The sequence below is a fragment of the Pseudopodoces humilis genome, chromosome 19, assembly GCF_049639895.1.
Source record: "Pseudopodoces humilis isolate 2021_Gansu_Grassland_sample_001 chromosome 19, ASM4963989v1, whole genome shotgun sequence".
NCBI classification, from domain to species: domain Eukaryota; kingdom Metazoa; phylum Chordata; class Aves; order Passeriformes; family Paridae; genus Pseudopodoces; species Pseudopodoces humilis.
This window is the reverse complement of record NC_142218.1, coordinates 9,741,463-9,760,125: the sequence shown is the minus strand read 5'-3', so window position 1 is coordinate 9,760,125 and position 18,663 is coordinate 9,741,463. Positions and strand designations below refer to the sequence as shown.

Below are 18,663 nucleotides of genomic sequence, written 5' to 3'. Positions count from 1 at the left end.
ATGTAAGTAAGTGCCAGCAACAGCAGCTGCAACATCTCTGTGAGCAGAGGGGGATGTGACCAACACTCGGAGCCTTGAGCAGCACCAGGAGTTACTGGGTGCCTGCAGAGATTTGGCTCCTGATTCCTGCATTGCACAAGTCAGGAGACTGGAAACTGATATTGCTCCAGGTCAGCATTTTCAGCCATTCCTCCATGGAGCTGTGTGGTTTTGAGAAAGGTAAAGCTGAAAAACAGCCCTCCTGTGAACTGTGCTGCAGGAGTTTGAGCTGCCAGGGGGAACTGGTTAGAGATTCTTCTAAACCCGCAATCAGAATCTTGATTTGAGGAATAGCAGTTTATACCTTTGCTCCATACAGAGCCCAAGGAATTATTTAGCCCAGCACCTCAGGATTCCCTTATCCGTCAGATTTTTAGCCAACCTCAAATGCTGGCTACAGCCAGGTGGGTACCCCCACCCTTTGGGGTAAGGTACAGAGAAATTTATAACAGCAAAGGAACCATTCCAGAGGCAAAACATCTTTCTCATGCCAGTCATTAGCTGGCTGGATTATGCTTTAGAGCAAAGCAGGTTACATAAAGTCTGTACTCAGTAATGACTCCTCAGCAGAAACAAATCTGACATTTGGCCTATTAGCCTCATTTGCAGTCTGATCCTATAGCATTTGGTCTCACATGTTCATTTTGTGCTTTAATTTGGGAAAAAGAAAATCAATTTTGAGAAACGGAAAAGCATTCAGGGCTTGCATGTGCTGTGGTTTGCAGGAAAGAGCCGTGACCTTCTCGATCTGTTTTGCCTTGGGTTCATTTTCTGAAAGACCATGTGGATTTGGGGTTACGGGGCCTTCCAGCTGCCCAGTCAGGCTTTGGACCCACAGCTCATTAGGACTTGACCTGTTCAATGCAGTGGCTTTTAATTGGCCAACAGAGACATTGTCACCTGGGAGAGGTGGCTCGTGTCTCCTTTCCTCCCTACCTGTGTTAGATTTTTACCTCTGCATGTCACCTGGCCCCGTGTGTCATTCCACACTGTCCCCACTATTTGAGTATTTTCATGCTGATTTATCTTCATTGCTCTGTGAGGGGGCAGAGCAGCAGCCTGAAACCAGGAGATCCTCTGAGCTCCTTGGAGGTGCCAGATCTCTCTGCAGCCCCTTGTTTGTCTCATCTCCCTGACAAAATGGCTTTTCTCCAAAATCCTTCCCCCCACATAACACCTCCTCAGGATGACACCTGTAATTCTACTGTAAGAGCAGCAGAGTGCATAGTATTACTGTAAAAATATTAAATAGGGCCTTTCAAGTAGTCTGAAAGCCTGTGCATGAATAATCACCGTGGTCTCTCCTCAGGAGCTCATGGCTTTCCATGCAATAATGTTTCCAGACCCCAGGTGATGTCTCCGCAGCAGCCCTGAGTGCCCATTGCAGCACCGGTGGATCCACGTGGAAGCTGTGGGTGGAGATGTCCAGGATGACTTGTGTCCACTGGGGACCCTCTCAGAGCAGCTGTTTACCCTGAAAACCCCAAAATTGCAGTTCCAAGATACCCAAACCCTTGCTCACCTTTGTGCCCCTCTGTGGCTCCAGTTCCCAGCTGGTTCAACCCTCGTGTCCATCTTGCAGAGGGAACAACCTGTCCCAAAGCTTCAGGCATGGAAATTGCTCACTCAAATGGAAATGCACAATTTCATCCAGTTCTTAAGCCTCCTTTGAAAAAAAAGAGCTCTGAATGTCTCTGGCTATGAAGCTCTTATTTGCATCCCTTCCCACATTTATCTGAGCCATTTGTATTTCATCCTCACAACACAGGAGAAAAAAAAGGGAAAAAAAGTGATAGACACATTGACTGACAGTGAATGGGCTTTTTTTCCACCCTCTGGATTTATTCCTTTTCCTCCTCCAGCTCTTCACATCCTCAGTTTCCCAGCTTTCTTTTTCTGTAAATATCCTTAACAATGAAAGGAGCCAGGAAATGTACTCGGGAACACGCAGTTCTGTGGAGAACTCAGATCACATAGACTGGGCTAGAGAAATCACCTAAAAATTATGCTGATCATTAAAGCTCCATCCTAGAATGAGAAGCTGTTCAGGACGGAGGCTGTTTCATCTCCTGAGGATGCTGGGGCCAGGAGCAGGTCCAAGCAGCAGCCACCAAATTCAGCAGGAGCCCTGGGAAGTCAAAGGGACACAGTTTCCTTCTGGCCTCGCATTTGACCACAATGTCCACAAATTTTCTGCTGGTCTGTTTTTTCCTATTTTTTTTCTCTTTTTTTGTGGTACAGCCATGGCATGTACCCTGCAGGAAAATGAGCTCATTCCAGCAGCTCCCAAAGTCAGCAGGAACAGACCTGGAAAACAATATAATGAGGAGTTTGTTGATTTAAGTGGCACGACCAGAGCAGATGTACCGACACACTCCTGGGAACACCAGAGGACCAAGTTGTTCCCATTTCACATTGTATTCCTATTTTTTCCCCCACTGGCATTCATCTGAAAAACTGGGGGATGCAATGTAATTAATGGGTGATGTGGAGCTAATGTGTGATAAAGACAAATCTGGTTTTGTGTTCAGTTTATGTCTTGCCCACAGCAAGAGTGAAAAAACCCAAATGGATTTGGCCGGTATAAAGGAGGTGCTCCATGAAATACAAATGTGCTTTCTGGCTTCCAAAATAGAAAAAATGCAGGGAAGTGACTGAAATTATATCAGGTTAAGTTAGATCACAAAGAACCTGAGACCTCCATGAATAGTGCCTTGATGAGAAATCAGTAATAGTCTATAAACAAAACACGCTTCATGATTTGCCTTGGTCACACCGCTCAAGTGCAACAAAAAGAGATAATTTCAGTCTTCCTCAAGACTCTGCCTAGTTAATACTTTTCCCTGGTGGCTCATCCAATCACCCTGATTGTGGGATGCTTTGGGGAGCAGCAGGGGAGGGAATCAGGAGAGATGAGCACTGCCAGCACTGCTTGACCTCCCTTCTCGGCGAGAGGTCGGGTTTGAGAGGCAGAACATCTTGAGGGAGAGCTGGAGATCTCTCCAGCCCACTTCAGAGCCTGATGAGGAGAGGGACAGGCAGGTACTGCCTCCTGGGGAGGACTGCCATGGAAATAGGAACGTCAAGAGGGTCCTACAGCATTTCCTGAAAGCTCAAACCTTGCTCTGCTAAGTGGCACCACTGTCTCAAAGCCTTTATGTCAACCAGGGGAGGTGCTGGTGGCTGCCCAAGCTGTGGAGCGCTGCTTTAGGCTGCAATTAATTTGTGTAAACTGGGAAAAAATAAAAAAGGAGAAGAAAAAAAAAAAACAACCAAAAAACCAAAACAAATCAAAGAACAAAAACAAAACAAATCCAAAAACAAAACAAAAAAAAAGGGGGGAAAAAAAACAACCAAAGGAAATAAAAATCCACAGCTTAATAAAGAAGCTTGGGGAAGAACTGTAGCATTTTCTCTGTAAATTGAGGTATGTTCCAAACTTCAGCTTTAAAGTTCAGGCCCCCAGAGAGATTGTTAGATTTTAATTGCTACCTTAATCAACATTTATTAGTGCTAACCAAAGCTCCTCATGGATTTAAAATTCAACCCAATTGTCAACTACTAATTACTTTAAGCAGACAAGCTGTTATTTTACCAGCTGTATTAATGAGACTTTTCAGCATATGTGAAATATTACAAAAAGCTTCAGAAAAATTGATCCTGAAGTGTAATTCAACAGATAATTTTTTTTTTTGTCTTGACATTACTTGCCCCTGAGACACTATAGCATCTCTTACCTTCCTCTACCTCCACCTCATCTGGCGGAAATGTAAAACCAGAATTGGGTCTGATGTATTTTTTTTCAGTAGGAGAATGTTGTGGGTTTCTTTTCCCATTTGTGTGGGTTTTTGTTTACCTTAACCTTCCTTTGAATTCTTCTGAATTGGGTCTAACGTGTTTCTCAATAGAATGATTTGTTCTTTCCATTTCTTTGGGTTTTTGTTTAAATTAACTTTCCTTTGGATCCTCCTGCAGTGTGTGCCTCATGCATCAGGCTGAAGGCTGTAGTCCTTGGCTGGTTTATAACAAAGTCTTTATCTTAAATCTTCAGCATCATCATGGGGAATGGAGCTCATTTATTAATTACCCTGTGCTCTAATGAGTTTCTGCTCTCCTGTCAGCCAGCTGCTGATTGCATCCTCGTTTTTTCCCCACAAAGGGCAGGACAGAGGGGCCACAGCAGCTTTGCCCAGCCAGCCCCTGTCCCCAGAGAGGGACAGGGTGGCAGAGGGGAGCCCAGCACCTGACTGCTCCACACCCATGCACATTCCAAGTGTAAAACTGGAGTCTGGCAGGCACCACGTGAGCCAAACAGACCCACACTCTTCTCTGTCATGATCCACCTACCAAGAGAGAGTGGGAAGAAAGAAAGCACCACTTGATTCAACTGTTTGCTGCTCCTCACAGTCAGAAATCTTTGCTTGTTTTGCTCCCGTGCTCGAGGCTTTGGCTTTGTTCCCCTAAAGCAGAGTGTTTAGTTAGAATCCTGAAACACTCGCTGCAAGTGACTTCATACTCATGTGGGCAAAAACCATCCATTTTGATTATGAGGGATGAAATGACTCAGTATTGCCAGAACAAGGAAAGTTGGGGGATAATTGACTGTCACCAGGGTTTGAATATTTTTCTTGATGTTGCCTGTGAGTAAATATCCAAGCATAAGTCTCATTCATGACAACAGCCATCCCAAACCTGAACCAAAGATTGGAATAACAGGCACAGGTTAGAGAAGCAAGGGGATGGATGTTGGCTGACAAAACCAACTGCTGTGAGTTATTTACGTGGTGACAGTGCCCTCAGGCATATGTACAGCCTGTGCTGTGGTGGCTGCCCCTCCTGCAGCATCCCAGGCTGCAAAAGCCACACAGGAGAGTCAGATGTGCTGAGCACTTGCAGTTGTGGCCAAGAACACAGGAAAGAGGCTGATTTCCTGGGGTTTGACAGGAACATCATCAGCCATGCTCAACAGAGAGCATCAGTCTGCTCCATAGGAAGCACCATGGAGACACTTTCTTTGGATGAATATCCACCATGTGAGCCCCCACAGCCTGTGCAACCCAGTAGGAAAGAAGAACCAAAAGAAGTAGCCAGAAAATAACTGCAAAATCTGGATTAGGATTACTCAGTCGTCAGGAGCATCAGGCACCATATGAACATTTATTCAATTATTTAGAGGCTGACAAGCAGCAGAGCTGGAGAAACCCAAATATCTTGTGAAAGGCAATGGGCAATATCCCCTTGGCGAAAACAAGCAGGAACCAAAATACCAGCAGACAGTGAGAACTGAAATCCAATTGCACTGGTAAATTATTTAAAGCGTATTTCCAATCTGTCATTTGAAGTTGAAGTATTATTTCCCCTTCAGCAGAACATAGCTGCTGGGGAGGATGAGGGGGAAATAATAACAAAGTCCTGCGTGTTCAAAGGGAAAAGCATGAGCATTATTCACTGAGTTTTTGTTCAACCAAAAATATTGCCCTAAATAGTGCAATGGATCTGAGGAGCAAGGCTGAGGCCAGCAAACTGACAGCATATGAATTGACTTTATTCCTGTTTGCAAGCAAAATTGGGTAAATTGAATTAATTTACCTTGTAGCTCAATGTACCAGTCACAGGAAACAAAGAAGGAAGGAGCTGGACTCGATGATCCTTGTGGGTCCCTTCCAGCTCAGAATAATCTGTGGTTCTGTGATTTCCTGAAGGAGGAAGTGGGGAGGATTTGATGCTTTTGGGTTAATGATGATGTGATGGAGGATCATCACTGCTGCTCTGTCACTTCTTCTGTCCTCCCTTACCAGGCACAGGAAGACAGCAGCTGTCCTATGCCAAAACCCTTCCTTTTAAAATTCCACATATCCCTCTTAAATCAGCAGCAGGAGGCCCTAAATTAACTGGAGTGAGATGTACTAGGCACCAAATCCATCATCTTCATCAAGCTCAGTCCTAGAGAGAACTTGGGTTATTTGTTTTTTGGCTTTTTTTTTTTTTACTTTGGCATTGGGTTTTTTGATTACTGTTCCATTTTTCTAAATAAACATTTTTCCTTCAGTTTTATTAAAAGCTGAGTATCCATGATATACAAGGCATTTCCAGTGCACAGTGATAAACCTTAGAACCTTCCAATTTGTCTACTATCCAGTCCATTATTTCCAGGATTTCCTGAATTTCACAGTTTTTCTTTCTCTTTGGAAGGTGGAATCAGCAGAGTCACTGAAGTTTGAGTTTGGTGGGCAAAGACCAGGAAAGGAGGAGTTTTTATCTTAAGAACAGTTATAATGGAGTAGGTTCTCTGCCATTTAGGGAGGTAATGAAAAGCTCTGAGGTCCCCAGGGAGTTCAATATTTAGGTATTACCCTTGTGCACAATTAGGAATAATAAGATTTACATGAAACACTCATGGATGAATCACATCTTTTGTTGTTACTTACAATAAATAAATAAACAATCAAACAAACAAATTAATAAATAGTTATAAATACATATAAATATATAGATAGCATATATTATTGTATTTTATAAGCAATATCTATATTATATATATGTATATATCTCAAATGAATAAATAAAATCTGAAAATAGTTCAGGTCACAGCATTGTAACCATGCAGAGGAAATGATGTTAAATGATCCTTCAGGTATCCAGTCCTGCTCAGGAATGCCACCATTACTCAGTGTTCTGACATCTTTCCCAACCCATCGTGAGCAAGAGACCCATTTAAGTTGTTCTGCATCAGATGTTATTTTTTTATGTACAAATGTTTTCTCCAAGGAGGGAAGTTTATGAATGGGAATGTTTTTGCCATAGATATGATGGATGTTTTTTGTCAGTACGCAATTTATTTCCATCTGTTCTGTATCTGATTAACTCCTGCAGAGTTTGTGACTAACTCAACCTCTCAACATCATTAGCTGCTTTGCATTCCTGTTATAGTTCATCAGTGTGGGACCACACACAGGCTTGAAAATGGTACACGTTGGTTATTCTTAAAACCTTTATCCACACTGCCTGGTTATTCTCTGTGATGGCCACAGATCTACAGAGAGAAGCCAGGAAAACATCACTATTGTGGAGCAGACACAAAATGCTAATGAAAACAGAGTTTAAGCAGATCCTCTTTCTGATCTCAATGCTAGAGCTAAATAAAGCCCTTTGGAAGAGTTCATGGCTGGTGTTATCCAGCTGGAGACAGTTCTGGAGGCATCCAGCCAGCGCAGAGAGAGGAGAGGAGAGGATCACTGCCCTGTGCATGGCCACATCCTCCTGCAGTGCACCAGGCTGTAGGCTCTTGCACCTTGTAGATCTCCAAGCGCAGCACAGACTGCAGTCAGTGCACACTGACACCCCAAGCCTTGTAGTAACACAGATTTTCTTCTGATATAAATATCTACCAATACAAAACCTGAAACTCCTCCACAGCATCGAGCAGCCAGAGCTCAAGAACAAGTCTTTTGCATTATCCTCTGAGTTGTCTTTGGAGGGGTTTTCCCTCAATGAGTAAAGCAAATAAGTGGATGTGTCAGGAACAGATGCTCACATGTCCTTGCCGTGCAATTAATTGAGCTCCAGCCTCAGTGACACTAATGGCTGCAGGGCAGCAGCAGCATGGGGACAGGAACCAGCCCAGTGACTCGAGAACATCCATCAGTCCCATCTGATAATTTATCTTCAGACTTATCTGTTCTCTTTCTTTCCCCTCAGCAACAGTACCTGCAGTCCCCTGTTCCCAGACCACATCCAAGGCAGAGATGAAGGTGGGGCTCCTGCAGAGGTCTGAAACAGAGTTTTGGCCAATTCCAGCTACTGTGGGTGGTGCCAGCTGAGGTCAACAAATCCTGCTGAGTTTGAGCAATGGATTGGACAGGATGAGCCTGTGTTCTGGGCTTTGGGATTTTTTTCTCCCCTGGATGAAAAACTCTGGATATCATGCTCATGTCTGTGTTTAGATCAGACTCACACTCTCATCACTGCCCCAGCTCCCGAGGTTTAGCTGCTTGTGACTGCCATTCACCCTCGTGTCCTGTGTCCTGGCTTCAGGCTTTGCCTCTGTAACTCAGAGCTGATCACACATTTTGACATCGATACCTGTGACTGGGAGCAACATTTTACATCATCGTAACCTTTCTTTAAAATGTCTGGGCTTGATATTCAGTGCTTGTGAAAAGGTCTCCCCGAGGCAGAGGGAAGGTGCTCCTCAGTCTCTCTGAGCTCCTGCAGCTCCAGGGGGTGAATGGGGGAGATCTTTGGGATGAGATCAGAACAATTCACACAGCCACTCTCTGTTACCTTTGATAACGTGTATGGAATGTGTACTCACCTCTGACTGGGTAGAAGAGGAACAGGGTATACTGGGACACAACAAGCAGAGGCTTTTGTGGCCAATTCTCAGGGTGTTTCAAAGAGGAAAATAATAGCTGGGTTTTGATATCTTGTCTTTGGCTATTCATTAAGCTAATGATGGGATATTATATCCTGGATCTACACAGATATTTGCATCCTGTCCCTCTCTGGGAGGAAAGAGAAGGGTTATTTCACAGGGCTGAGCTCAGTGGGTGACCCTGCGGGGATGCAGGATTCCACCATGCCCTCGTGTACCCTCCAAAAGTGTCTGCACAGGGCACAGAGTGCCAGCCACCCACGTCAGCAGCCAGCCTCTGTCCGAGGGTGACAGCTGTGTCACCCCTGCCATGCTGTCAAGGCTGCTGGAGGGAGCAGCCGCCCGAAATGAAGCGTGACAGGGAAACCTGCCCGAGCTAAAACTGGCAGCGTGTAAAGGTCGAGCTCCTGCTCAAATGCGCTGGTAGAGCTCCAGATACACACACAGGCTTTGGCACTTGGCCAAATATTCCTATTTACCCAGAGTTTGTGCTCCTATACCAGGATGCCTTTATCCAAGGTAAGGACCAGTGTCAATACCTTGCAGTAGTGGTCCCCTCAAAAAATTCCAGAAGAGATAAATTCCATTACTGGGCTGTCCAACTTCCATGTTTTTCCTGTGCCAGTCGCTGGCTCCAAAAGCAGGGGTTATTTTCTTCTATCACTCACAAACACTAACCTCTCCTGCCCTGCTGTAGCTAAGGAATGGCATTTACCTGATAATTGTTAGATACTTGGCATGGAAAACTGGAGAGCTATGTAAAGGTGGGGTTAATTAGGTGATAATTTATTTACTGTGGGGGGAAAAAAACCTGTGGATGTGTTTTTCATCAGACATATCCTGTGAACATCAAACAAGAGTGCCACTACCAAATGCTCCCTTTGGCATCCCAACACGATGTACCTTCCCCTTCCCTGCTTTGTCTTGCACAGATTGCTGTATCCTGGAATGTAGTACTGTGCTTATTAAGGGCTGAAATTATCCACTGGCTGGTTAAAAAAAATGCTAATTCTGGCTACTGAGTGAGATAACCAGTAATTTTGTAAAGTACATTTAGTCAAATAAGATTTTTTGGCAGCCAAATGTTGTTGTAGCAGAATGTGCTTCCCTGATTGACATATGCTAACAATACTGCCTCCACAGTCAGGGGGAGGATAATTTACTTTCCATTTCCATTGGAAATGAGGTGAACCAGAATGTGGTAGATTGTTAAAATGTAGCTCTGTGGTTTAATAGATTTGCTCAAAACAACAAATCAAACAATGTGCTGTATCCTCAGTCCTCTCCCTCATCACTTCCAGGAAGCCAGCAAGGACACATCTCCTCCTGAGTGAGTTTTCAGCTCCTTTGGGGTTTCTCACCCATTTCCCCAGTACATCCCCAGGGGTCTGCACTGAGAATCCTCCCCAGCAGAAAACAGGAAGGCTGCAGCATTCCCCAGGTGTGCACAGGGAAACGAGCTATGAATGAAGCTTAGTGGGGACAGATGAGGTTTGTGGGGACAGACCAGCTCCTCACCATCCACACTTCTCTCCATTTTAACTGTCCTTCCCACAGCCCTGGAAAGAAAGGGAGAAAACTCTCTCTGGGCATCCCAGCTCACTGCTGACAGTCCCTGGAGAGGCTGTGCTGACAGAGACCACAGATCTGTCTCTGCTGTCACCTCATTTATCAGGCTACAAGGGAACATCTCTAATCTCTGACACAAAATCCCTGTCATAACCCAGGGTTAAAATTATCCCTTAATCTCAGCTGGCCCCCATGTCCACTCCAGGGGCCTTGCTCCTTGCTGGCAGAGCATCCCAGCTGCTTCGTGGGATGCACCACGCTGTGCTGCTGCTGTGACCAGCATTTCATGCTCCACTGGCTTTGGGGGATTTTATTTACTTATCTGGAAAAAAGGCATGAGGGAAAACCCAAGACCCGTGTTCAAAAGTCTTTTATGCTCTCAGTATTGGAACATTTTCTATTTTCTTTTCAAAACTCTTTCAATTAAAATTTTGTGAGTAGTTCTGATTCTTGGCTGTTTTTATCATAAATATTTACAGTGTTGAATTTGCCACTGTGTCTCCAGAAGAGCCTTTAGCCTAACATTTTTATCTTTAAGCACTTAAGTTCTCTAAGACCTCACTCATTTTTTCTGTGCCTCTCCAAAATCATGTGCTGACTGTGGGAACAGTCAGCTGCAGGTGGCTCAGGCGATGAAGTTTTGCTGGGAGCAACGGAGAACCATAAACAAGTGTAACACTCATAAATTTTACCCTCCTTGCCTTCAGATATATCTAACAAAAAAGGCTTGGCTTTTAGTAGGGATCCAAACCCCATCTTTTTCCAAAGTGACCTTCAAATCTGTGTTCCTCCAGCAGTCACCTTGGAGCACAAAAGAATAAATCTTTGCAAACTCTGATTTACAGGACTCTGTCGAAGCCCTCTGGGGAGTTCCTGTGTGGAGTTCTGTGCTCATCTTCTCCATCACAGCTGCAAGGGAGCTGATGGCTGCTCTTAGTGGTAACCCAGGGAAACCACACAGTCAAATAATTTGAGGGACAGCTTGGCAAAAGTGAATCACGTCAGCAGGAAGCTCAGCAGAGCCAGGGGAGCAGTGTTCCATGCAAAAGATTTAGGAAGAGTCACAAACCTGAGAATTGGGTTCTGCTTTTGTGTCCCTTGGTTTTGCTGTCCCTTCCCCCATGTCTCCCCCACACTCTTGTTTGGAAGGAAGAAGCAAACTCACAAGGCGGAATTCTCTGTCTCACACAAAGTCTGATTTTTGTTAAGCTGTGAGGCTGATAGCTGCATCATCTTCCCTTCTAGAAGTTTGATTCAATTCCCACAAATTTCCATTTATCTTTCATGAGTTTATGAGGCCCTGCCCTCAGCTTTGCTCCATCTCCTGTGTCCTGCAAAACCCTGCATAATTGCAATGATTCCTATCTCATATTAAAACCACCTCTGGCAGTAGATAGCCGAGAGAAATGGGATGAAGATTATCACTGGAGAGCCAGGAAGGCTCAGTGCTGGGGCAGGGCAGGACCCCAAGGCCTGCAGGCCAAGCTGGAGCTGGGAAGGTCATTGTCACCACCCTGGGGACACTGAAGGTGTTGTACCTCTGAGGACTGGGTGAGTCACAGAGGTGTCTCTGCCACCTCCTGGCATCCATCAAGTGATCAGAAACCTCAGATGTGCTTGTGGAGGTTCAGGGTCTCAGCAGAGGTTTCTGCTGGGAGCTCACCCTCAGGTGACATCTGTGTTGTCATTGTCCTGCTGAGCACAGCCAGAGAGGGATTTGTGTCTCTGGCTGTCACTGCTCGGGCAGTGCTAGAAGGGAAGGTTGCTGTTCTGGACAAGACAAAACACAATTTGGTCCTGAGGATTAATCCCATCCCACAGATGCTGCCAGCCTGGTGCTTGAGCAGCATTTAGGATTGCACTGACAGCAGCGTGGAACTGGGTTAGTGTTTCATTCTGTCCTGCCACTGGCAAACATTGCAATATTGGATTTTGTTTTGTTTGGTGTTTTTTTGTTTTGTTTTGTTTTGTTTTTAAATGAGGATTTAGCACACAGTCATGGGGTTTGTGGTGTGTTTGTGTGGGTTTTTTTAGCCTAGAGAGCAGCCAGGGCTAAGCCTTTCCATGCACAGCTTTGTGCTTCTGCACTGAGCTCATTCTGCCCATTGTGGTGCTGGGCTCACTTTGGTGCAAACACATCAGTTTTGAAGGACAGGAGAGTCAGACTGAACCACACTTGGTGAGAGCAGAGATGAGGCCAGAGCCCTGTGTTTATGCACCCAAACAGCCCTGAACACAGGGTTAACTCCAGCATCACACAGACTGTGCTTTCCATGGTGAGCAAACATAAATCTGAGACTCTCAGGTCAAAAATGAGCCTGCACCCTCTCTAAACCCTCCTTCCTGGGGCCAGAGTAGTCTGTAAAGATCTTCTAAAATCTCCAAAGGCTCCCATGGGTGTTCATGGACAGCTGTAGCCACTTTAGCCCACTGATGTTAGGAGACACTGTAAAAAATCCCATTAAACACCTCTACAAGTCTTCCTGCTCCTGAACTTTTGAATGTGTAGTCCTGGGATCCCAGACCAGCTTCTTTTGAGCAAGTGGGAAATCTTCCATTGACTTTGAAGTTGTTGCAGGCACCAGCTCCAGCAGCGTGCAAAGTCACCTGAAAATGAAGTGTTGCTGCACTGATGTGCACAGTGTGCTGGGCTCCCAGCAAGCAGCTAGACAGAAAAACAGAATAGAAAGTGTTTGCTTATGAAAATTGACTTTTCTAGCCCTTATGTACTTCGGGACCTCGTGTTTGCAAATAATTCGTAATTCTTTCAACAAATTAAAACATTCTGCTACTGGGGAAAATATTGATTTATTTTTTTATTTTATTTTATTTTACTATATGAGATTTTTGCTACAAATCAAGGCAGGGGGAAAAAAAAATCTTTAAATATAGCCTTTGATAAAAAGTATGCAATATTCCCACTTTTACCATAACAATTCCTAAAAGGGAAGGTCAATGTTATTCCAGCCAATTTCTTAAGCTCTTTAAGAGACTTCACAATGCAATTATGGAATGAATCAAGGCTTTGAAGAAAGCTCGGAAAAGACTCCTAGAGTTCTGCAAAATTATGTCAGGCAATTCTAATTTACATCTGGGGCAAAATTTTAGAGTGAAAACAAATAAATCCTGAATCTCAGGTGACAGAGTGAAACATTTCCAGATTTAAGTGCTGCATTTTGCCGATGTGCAGACATTGTGCAACAGTGGGGAAGAAGAAGGGCATTCTGCAGCTAGAGCCGCAGAAATTGGAGTGAGGAGCTACAGGGTTCATTTCTTAGTCTGACCTGGTAAATCTGAGCAATCATTTCACCCCTGTGTGCGCCAGCTCAGCCTGGCTGCATTGCAAAGGTTAAATAGTTGGTTTTTACTGCTTAATGATCTTTCTTAGCCTGTGGAGACAACTCCAAAGGATAACTCTTCTTTATATACAGGAGGCTGTGAGATCTTTTAGAAGCATAGAAAACTGCTTTATACTTAACAAAGGAGGCCATTAGCTGCTGCTGGTGGTGGGGTGTCTCTAGGAACTCACTCAGGGCACAGAGGAGCTCTGTTGTTGTTACCAGCATAAACGGGAGAGGATGTTCTCACCGTGTGGGCGAGAGACAAAACCCAGCTGGTACTTTTGCTTAACGCCTTGAGCTCCGGAGCACAAAGTTGTACAGAGACTTGATCCATCCAGAGGAAACCTGGACAGTGCCTACCCTCACCAAAAGAGGACTTTGTGCTTCAGATTTATGGACAGAGAAAGTGAAGTGCCTCTGGTGTGTGTCTGCTCCCTTGTGCTTATGTGCTGCTCATTTCTTTTACTGCAGCATCGTGGGGGTGTGTTTGGGTGATTGCCATTCTCCTCCAGCATTTCTGAATCCCTCCAGAGCCCACAAATCTGCACCAGACACTGTGCACAGAGAGCTTTGTCCACCGTGGTGATGGTCCAGCAGGGGTGTGTGGGTGGAGAGGGGATATCTCCATCCCAGCAGATGGAGCACCTGCCTCTAGATGGGGTTTTGCAATCTGCAGGGGGACCTGGCCTTGGCTTGGAGTGCAGGGTTGTTCTGTGTCGTACACCACTGAGGTGAAAGATAAATCACTGTCTGGGGAAGAAGCCAGCCTGCCTTGGAGCCCTCCCACTGAGCAAATTTCCTCTTGAGTTTTGTAGTTTCATCTTTTTGTCATTTTATCGCTTCTAATACAATTGCTTTCACAGCGATTTGCAGCACCATTTAATTCTTGTCATTGTTTTGAAATTCTAAAAACTGGAAGGGCTTTTGATTTGTTCCACACTCACCTGAGTGATGTGCTGAGTCTCCTCCTGTGCCATCCAGCAGAGAGGACAAGCTCTTGGGCTCAGCAGAGCAGCTCCCCATCCCACCATGGCAGCCTTGCAGATGTGCAGGCAAACCCTGCACGTGTCTCTGTTTCCCTAGCTGCTTTTTGCTTTTTTTTTCTTTGCTTCTTTTTGTTCCACTGAGGTTTCTAAACAGCCCAAAAGCTTTCCTGCATTTGACATGAACTGTGACTTCTACTTGATTCAATCACTGGTTAATTTGATCCTCCATTTAATTTTATCAAAACTGTAGTAATCAAATAATTTGTAGTAAAAACATTATGATTTCCACTTGTTTATTCTGATCAATTTTAATCCTTGAAGGCACAAGGTTTATTTAATTTAGTTACGAGGTAACAAAACACTGTCATTAAATCTACAAGGAAAAGACAGAAGACAAAAAAAGATAGTTAAAAGGATCCCAAGGAGTGTTTGTAATGCAAGAAAAAGACAATAACACACTGTTATTTAGAAGTCACGCTATGCATGATGAAAGCTAAGCAACATCCTGCTGGTTGTGAGAGGAAAAGATCAGTGGCATGTTTCATTTGAGACATTTCTGGCAATGAACTGCACTGAAAAAGGGAAAAGAATGTAATTAGAGATGAATAATTTTGCCTTTTTGGGTGTTGACCAACATGAATGAACCTGCGTCAGCAGTGTTTGATTTCTCCCTCTGTACAATAAACCTTCAAAACCAGCTGAGTAAGAGAAGGGACAGATTTCCACTGCAGGCTGTTCCTCCGTTGCTTTGAGAAATAAAACCCAACCTCCTGCTCCGCTGATCCTATCCCTGATCGTGCCCCATCTCTCCCCTGCAGGTCAACACCTTCATCTCCTTCGTGTTCCCCATGGTGGTCATTTCTGTGCTCAACACCATCATCGCCAACCAGCTGCTGGTGATGTTCAGGCAGGCGGCCCAGGAGAACCAGGTGTGCACCATTGGTGGGCAGCAGACCATGCTCAGCATGTCCATGGAGCCCAGCAGAGTGCAAGCCCTGAAACACGGCGTCAGGGTCCTGCGTGAGTATCGCCCTCCCTCGGTGTGCAACCGGCTGGAGGTGGCTAAAGAAATATCATTTGAAGAGTAACAGGAGGAAATTGGGAAACACTTTCATCCAAAACACCCTCTCCTTTTGTCTTTGCTTGTTGGTGTGCAGAGCTAACAGGCAGACCTGCTCACTCTGGAAAAGCAAAACCAAGCCAGCGTTTTAATGATTTAGTCGACAGCAATTTAAGCCTTGCTTTTATTGTTTCATTACTCCCCTTTTTCTGTGGAGCTTTGGTTCAGACAGAGCCTAAATAAAAGATCCTGCACTCAGGAATTGAGCTGTACTGCAGAATAGTGGATGTCTCGATTAAATAAGCTGAGGAAAAGACCAAAGAATCTGGTAAATTAACCTTATAGAGGATAAAGCAAAAGCTATTCAAAAATAGTACTCAAAATAGCTAACAAAGCGTGCCCATTGTGGTTTCAAACATTAGATGGGGAGAATTTGTAAACAGAAAGCTTTTGATGTTCTGGTGTTTTTAGAAGGGTTTGGGTTTGCAGGGACCTTAAAGTTCACCTGGTCCCAAGCCCTTGCCATGGGCAGGGACACCTCTCACTAGGCCAGGTTGCTCCAAGCCCTGTCCAGCTTGGCCTTGGACTTCCAGGGATGGAGCATTTGGTATTTGAAGTGCTTCGGCCCAGACCACATTTCCAACGAGAGAAATCCCTAGAGGAGGCCCTGGGAGCCTCCATGACATTTTCCCAGCTGTTTTTGACAAGGAATGCATCCCGTGCAGCACTCCTTGCCTGTGCCATAAGGTGAGCCACCACATTCAACCCAGCTTCCAGCTGGGAAATGCTTACTGAGAAAAGGGAAAGAAAAACACAGGGGACATTAAATCCCCACAATTATCTTGTTGGACTGTGTTTGTTTACTATCTCTGCACCCCAATGAGCTGTTATCCACAGGTGGGTGAGGAGGGAGCCTTGATTCCCCACGGAGCCTACAAGGGGATAGCTCCTTGCTATCCTTTTCTGATTTTTAACACTTCTGCCTGCTGCAGTGAAGTGAGAAACTGCCTTTTCTCACTGGTGCTACACCACCTCACACCTCTCTCTCCTTTTGGTATTGTATCCTCTTTGATCTTCAACAAGAGAGAGCTCTTCATGAATAATAGCAGAAAAACCTAAATCTACATCTAATCTGGCATCCCTCAGCACTGGGGGAAGTGCACCCCTCACCCACAGGTCCACATCTCTTCTGAGGACTGAAAAACAACCCTTCGCTTTCTGAACAATAAGCATAATTTTCTTTTTCATCTTCTTCTGCTACCTCTTTTTCTTCTCCAGGCAAATTTTTGAGTTTGCTGTGTAGTGCAAAAGCTGAGGCTATTTCGCAAAAGGGAGAGTTTCAGTCTGGAGCTGGTTCAGAAGTGGGTCAGATGTGGCACCACAGGGCCCCCTGAGCAGCGATGCCCAGATACTCCAGGCATCTCCTCAGGGCCACCCCTGCAGCAGGGCTGAGCTCCCCTCCCTGCTGGGAAGGCAGTGAGAGGGCAGCTGTTTTTTGCGTTTCTGTGATGAGGAAGATCCAGCAAATAAAGAAATCCTTCCTCATTTTTGGCTGTGATTCACTCCACCATGCAGAAATGCTCTTTTTATCTAGCAAATGGGAGTGAAATCCTGCTGCACTTCAGTTTTTCAGATACACTTGATTACTGGAGGTGCTTGATTCACACTCACGTTTGTCACCTGTGCCTCATGAGTTATATTTTAATAACCCAGGTCTCTGAGCTGTCTGAAAAGTAGCAAAAAATACACAGGGATGCACATGATTTATCCTGGCATCCATGACAGCCAAAAACATGAACAGAGTCAGGGCTCATTTATGGAAGAGGGTGGGAAAAGAAAAATGATACGTGTCCCCCCCTTATAAAACTGTTGGCAGAGTATCAGATCTTCATGGGGGGTAAAAGTATTTTCCATTTCCAAAAGTGAACTTTGGCCTGAAGTACAGAGGAGGCTGATTTGGGTTGAAGGGTGAAATGTTTCAGAACTTGTAAAAGTAGTGCTTAGGAAACAATTTTTAGTGGTTCATGGTGTGCAGGGCTGTTGGATAAGATCAGAGCAGCAAAAACTTCCTTGCTACAAATATACTGAGATTAAGTATTTGTTTACAATGAACTAAGAGCTAAAAGTGGCCAGGCTAACAGCCTCATTCAAAACACAACAGTGTTTTCCTCCTTTTTGGTAGCATTTGTGTATTTTCTTGGCTCTGTCTGACTTTGGTCATGTACAAACTAATGAGGCTGATCAGGATCAAGGAATGTGTCAGGCCTGTTGCCTGGGAGCACCTCATTAAGTCTGTAAGCATGAGATTCCTGATTGTAATTCCCTCTCTGCTGTCAGAGTTCACCAGGTGTGAGGATTCAAATTCAGAGGGCTCCAGGCACTTGCAGCTTCTCAGCTTTTTTTTCCTGAGGATAACAGGGCAACCAGTTCTGTTGTTAAAAATACTTTCCACCAAGAGATTTCATACCCTCCTTCACCCTTCCAATTCCTTCCATTAAACCACCTCCAATTTGTGTTGCTATTCCTTGGCTATGTTGAAGCCCTGGAATGCTGAGTGTCCCAAAGCTGTGTGATGCTTCACAGAATTGTGAACATTCTCTGATTGCACTGCCTGATATTGCAATTACTTGATAAAATTCTAAATAATCCTTAAATACTCACATGCACACACACACACATCAGAACAATCATAGAGTCATGGAATGGTTTGGTTTGGAAAGGACCTTAAAACTCATCTCATTTCACCTCTGCCATGGGCAGTGACACCTTGCAGGATCCCAGATTGCTCCAAGCCCCATCCAACCTGGTCTTGGACACTTTCAGGGATGGGGCAGCTTCTCTGGGCACCCTGTGCCAGGGCATCACCTCCCACACAGGGGAGAATTTCTTCTTAATATCTGGTCAAAGACTTCCTTCTTTCAGTTTAAAGCCACTCCCCCTCATCCTGTAACTCCAGGCCCTTGTCCCAAGTCCCTCTCCAGCTCTCTTGGAGCTCCTTTAGACACTGGAAGGATCAACAAGTTCTTCCTGCAGCCTTCTCTTCTCCAGGCTGAACAACCCCAGTTCTCTCTGCTGCTCAAAAATCAGGGTGTATTTGATCTTGGCTCAGGATGAAAGCTCTGCTCAGCCACAATCTCTTCTGGAAAGGGGACAGTTTTGTGGCATGGACTGATACCCACACCTGCCTGCAGCCCCTTCTCCTCCAAGCAGCCCTCAGCACCTCCTGGCTGCCTGTCAGATCAGCTCCCAGGTGGATGGAAGGAAGGCAGGAGTTATCAAATGGCACAGCTGAGC

The 18,663-nt window shown here is 45.0% G+C and overlaps 1 protein-coding gene across 1 annotated transcript in view; it reads left to right on the top strand.

The window, feature by feature from the left end:
• Positions 1 to 18,663, top strand: part of NTSR1 (neurotensin receptor 1) — a 54,368-nt gene that overhangs the window by 22,028 nt on the left and 13,677 nt on the right. Inside the window, exon 2 of the mRNA XM_005524811.3 lies at positions 15,128 to 15,329. Within this exon, the coding sequence (XP_005524868.2) occupies positions 15,128 to 15,329 (202 nt within the window). The remainder of the gene's footprint in view (positions 1 to 15,127; positions 15,330 to 18,663) is intronic.